Raw genomic sequence first — 4198 nt, forward strand, 5'->3', positions numbered from 1 at the left:
AAAAAAAAATAACTGCGTTGCTTTCTAGTGTGTAAAGGATCCTATTTTGGGGGCCCGACCTGGCCGCATTAAAATCTCAATATCTAAATTCCGTTTTACCTATTCGGCACTCTAAGTTATTACAAATACTATATAAAATCAAAATTATAAAAATGAAATAAAAAAGGTATGTGCGCGTTTAATACCTGTCGTTGAATATGTAATTATGCAACGCGAAAGTTTAGAAGTAGTTAATGAATAAATGATTTAGAAAAAAAGGTAATGCGTCTTTTTAATTTCTGGTTACTGCAGATCGTATATACATTGCTACACACAGCTCTAAACTATTGTATAAAAGTTCATGTTTTCTTAATACTCTGAAGTAAACAATACATCGCACCCATATAAGTTAAACTGAAACTACTTTATTATGGACGTTTAATTATTAAATTCGTGGAAAAGCGGAAGGTTGGGTATTAGATGCTCGAGTATGAATTGTTGATGAAACTTGCGTTGATCGTGTTGCAGGCATTTCAATCAACTTTTAAATAACAATCCTTAATTTATGTATATTATATAATACTAAAAGTTGTGATTAATTGACCGAAACCTAAAAAGCTCAGTTTCCTTTATTATTTTGGTAATTTCCAGTCGGATACCACTATTTGTGATCCTCCTACCGTGAGTATTATTAACAATTTCTCGTCTGATCCCACTTGCAGTTTGTACGTCCCAACGGATCCTACTACATTCTTGCAAAGTTAAAAAAGGGGTATGTACAGTCAGGAAAAAAGTCATTCGTTAAAAATCAACATTCATTTATTTACAACAATTATCACAGATATCATAGAAAAATAAATCATCACAGAAAACACTTTACATTTAAATTAAAACTATCAAATATTAATTACAACGACTAGCTTCAAATCAACTTGTTATCTTAACTAAAAATATAGATAAGTCATTCATATAATCTGTATATAAAAATTTACAAAATAAGGAAATAAAATAAAAAGAAATCATAATCTTAACTTTTCCAGGCAGTGACCAACTGTGATTTTACCTGACAAAAGTTCATTAGTTACGTGTTTAAACCAGTTGTCGTTAGCAATCACTTTGGTTAGTCTTCGCTTCGGGTTCGGCAGCTCAAAATTATGCTTTTTAATGTTAACCTTTTGAAGACTGGCATCATCTTTTAAAACTTTTAAGAGTTGAAATAAATTGGGTTTCTTTGGCAGAGTACTGTTTAGTTTTTTATGCCAAGATTCTACAGCATTGGTTGTGCGGTGACGTTGATTATGAACACACCAAATGTTGACAAAATTTTCGTCTTCCAGCCATTGTGTCACCATATAATCGTTGAATTGTTGAATTTCATTAGATTCAGGACTGTCTTCCATTAAATAGCACCACCCGTCTGAGATGAATTCTCGAGGTAGCAGCGGCAGGAGAGCTGAGAGCGCTACATGTTTTCGGAGTCTCTTTTCTTTAGTTAAATTTAGCGCTTTAGCCTTCTTCCACACGTTGTGTGAAAAATGAAAGTAACATCCTTTTACTTCGACTGAAGGGAAAACTTTTGATATGGCATTCATAGCCGCTTGTTCATAATCTGTCACATATATCAACGGTTCCCAATCTGGAATATGTTCCTTTAATACTTGAAAAAGTGTTGTGTAAATTTCTTCAGTTTTTCTATTCAGCAACACGTACATTAAAGGCACTATTCTTGTGTGCTCTTCATTGCTTCCGAGATCGCCGTGTATAGAATAAAGTTGTACAAATGGTTTTGGGCAGCACTCAAAAGTTCCGTCACTAAAATAAATCTTGATATGTTTAATTTGTTCCAGGACTTCGCTATCAGCAAAAACTATAATTCGAGTTTCGGAAGATTCATTATAGTAGTCGGCAAGAACAAATTCCTTGAACTGCAAAGGAACTATAACTTCTTCAGGCAAATTGCATTGTATTTTTGTCACTCCGGCTTTCTTATTTCTGGCATTATATAAAGAAGATTTAATGTTTCCGAATGACGGAAGCTTTTTTAAGAGATCCAAGCCTGCATTTTCGAATTCTGACATAAAGTTGTTGTAAATATTGGGTATTGGTGAAAAATTCGAAGATAGAACCTTTTCTCGGCATTCATGTAATTTTTGATCTACTACATTTTTTATTTCGTCCGGCTTACATTGGTGACTTTTTTCTTTTATAATGTTGTTTTCCTGATGAAAAAAAAAACTTCAAGTTAGATTACACACTTTAATGAATAATAATAATACTGTTAGACTAATCCACACAGCGCCATCTAGCCCCAAGCTAAGCAACTAAATGCTTATGTTATGCGTGCTAGATTAACGGATATTCCTACTATTTATAATAGTTTTTTTTGTTGTATATATGTCGCAGTCATCTGGTTGAATCTACTATTTGATTGAATGACTAGCTCCTATATTGAATGACGATATTCAATTGAATGACTAAAGGACAATTCGTCAAGTCGTGTAACGTTTAACGTCTTGACTGAACGTCATTTAGCGAAGTCGTTGAATGGGATATAGCCCATTTTGTAATGTTTGGTTAGGATGACCATGAGTTCGCAACTTAAAAGTTAACCTTACTTTAAATAAAAATAAGTTAATTATAAAATATCTCGTTAAATAGAATCTGTACGACTTTGTAATATTTGATTAGGGTGAACATAAGTTCGCTAATTTCGTAAAATTAAAAAGGTAACCTTACTTTACATAACAAAAATGAGGACATGATATGTTGCAGGATAATATGGCACACCTTATTTATGATATCACAAATAAGGCACTTTAACGCTAATTTAATCGAAAAGAATTTCAATACAGTGCTTTCTGTGCAAGCTGTTTGACGCCACATTTGTTTTGGTGACTACTAGCGCTGCAGTGGGAAAAAAATGAACTAAATTTGAATCACCTGACTGATTTTACGTCCGCCCTGTTCAAAGAGCTATGTTACAATCAGCTAACTAGTTGGACGTTGAGTGACGCTTGTTCTATCAACGTTTAGCCTAGTGATTCAATTGAATATCGTCATTCAATAAAGGAGCTAGTCATTTAATCAAAAAGCAGATTCAACCAGATGACTGCGACATATACACATTATACATAGTAACACCCAGACCCATCACAGATAGTAAAATTCATCATTTCATTTTCTGCCCGGCCGGGGATCGAACCCGGGACCCGTGCATAGCAAACCCGCCATGGTGACCACTACGCTACTCAGGTCGTCAAAATGAATCAATGAATGAGCCAAAAAATTAAAGCAAGTCAGTTCGTTATTTTATGTGGATATAAAGTAGCTCATACCTTTATATTTATATATGCCGGGCACTTTTTGCGCCAATTCACGCATCTCCACGTAATACATCCACTTTTGAATGTTATTTTCTTAGTATATTGGTAACCAGCCCGCAACAAAACTGCACCACCGTTCCTCTGTATAATTGTGAACTCACCACCAGAGTTATTAGAGGTAGAGGGCTTGCTATTACCTTCTGACATTTCCTAAAACGAATAACATTTTCATTATTATACATCAATTAAAAACATAAAGTTCTAGGATAATGATGATAATAAAATTGATGTGTTGAAATAAACGTTAATCTTTTCTATAAACGAAATATAACTATTCTCTGCCATGCCTTAACTGTTCTATAACAATAAAACTTTGTAAATGAAAATAGAATTTAATAAATCTATAGCAATCGTTTAATATTACAAGATGCGTACTTACTGTCTAGTAATTCACTTCAACACGTCACGTACAATGAGATGCACATAATTTCACATTGGAAAGCAAAATGACGACTGGCAATTAGAATAAAGATAACCCCTTTCTCAAGGTCAACTAGCTCTAAGTATGAAACAATTCCTGGAAATATTAGTTATACTTGTCTCTGATTGGATGGACAAGCGCGCCTACTACGTTCGCAGGTAAAAAAGCTGCATGTATGGCTATTATTACTTTTTTTAAATTAGTATCATTATGATAGTAGAAATTATGTTACTGGCTGTACTAAAAATATGTTTAAACCACTAGTAGGATCAGAATGGAATATATAATAAATTAAAAAAAGTTGATCCCACTGGTATATTATGCAAGTGGTATCCGACGGGAATAAAAAAATAAATAAAATAATCGTGATCCCACTGGGATCAAAACTTAGTAGTATCAGACTGGAATAAATCAT

General features: G+C 33.5%; 1 protein-coding gene across 1 annotated transcript; it reads right to left on the reverse strand.

The window, feature by feature from the left end:
- Positions 1–617: 617 nt before the first annotated feature.
- On the reverse strand, positions 618–4198 carry LOC128669468 (uncharacterized). The gene is made up of 2 exons (XM_053744327.2): positions 3315–4198; positions 618–2198 (listed from the first exon to the last, which is right to left on the reverse strand). The coding sequence occupies exons 1-2, from the start codon at positions 3507–3509 to the stop codon at positions 999–1001; spliced, it is 1395 nt and encodes a 464-aa protein (XP_053600302.1). The 5' UTR covers positions 3510–4198; the 3' UTR covers positions 618–998.

This window comes from Plodia interpunctella, chromosome 4 (assembly GCF_027563975.2).
Source record: "Plodia interpunctella isolate USDA-ARS_2022_Savannah chromosome 4, ilPloInte3.2, whole genome shotgun sequence".
In the NCBI taxonomy this organism is placed as follows: Eukaryota; Metazoa; Arthropoda; class Insecta; order Lepidoptera; family Pyralidae; genus Plodia; species Plodia interpunctella.

What these genes read in the sequence shown, in the direction of transcription:
- LOC128669468 (XM_053744327.2), bottom strand. Translation starts at nt 3,509, where the DNA reads ATGTCAGAAGGTAATAGCAAGCCCTCTACCTCTAATAACTCTGGTGGT. An exon ending in CGGCATATATAAATATAAAG is followed by an intron (nt 2,199 to 3,314) that starts GTATGAGCTACT and finishes TTTTTTCATCAG; the next exon opens with GAAAACAACATTATAAAAGA.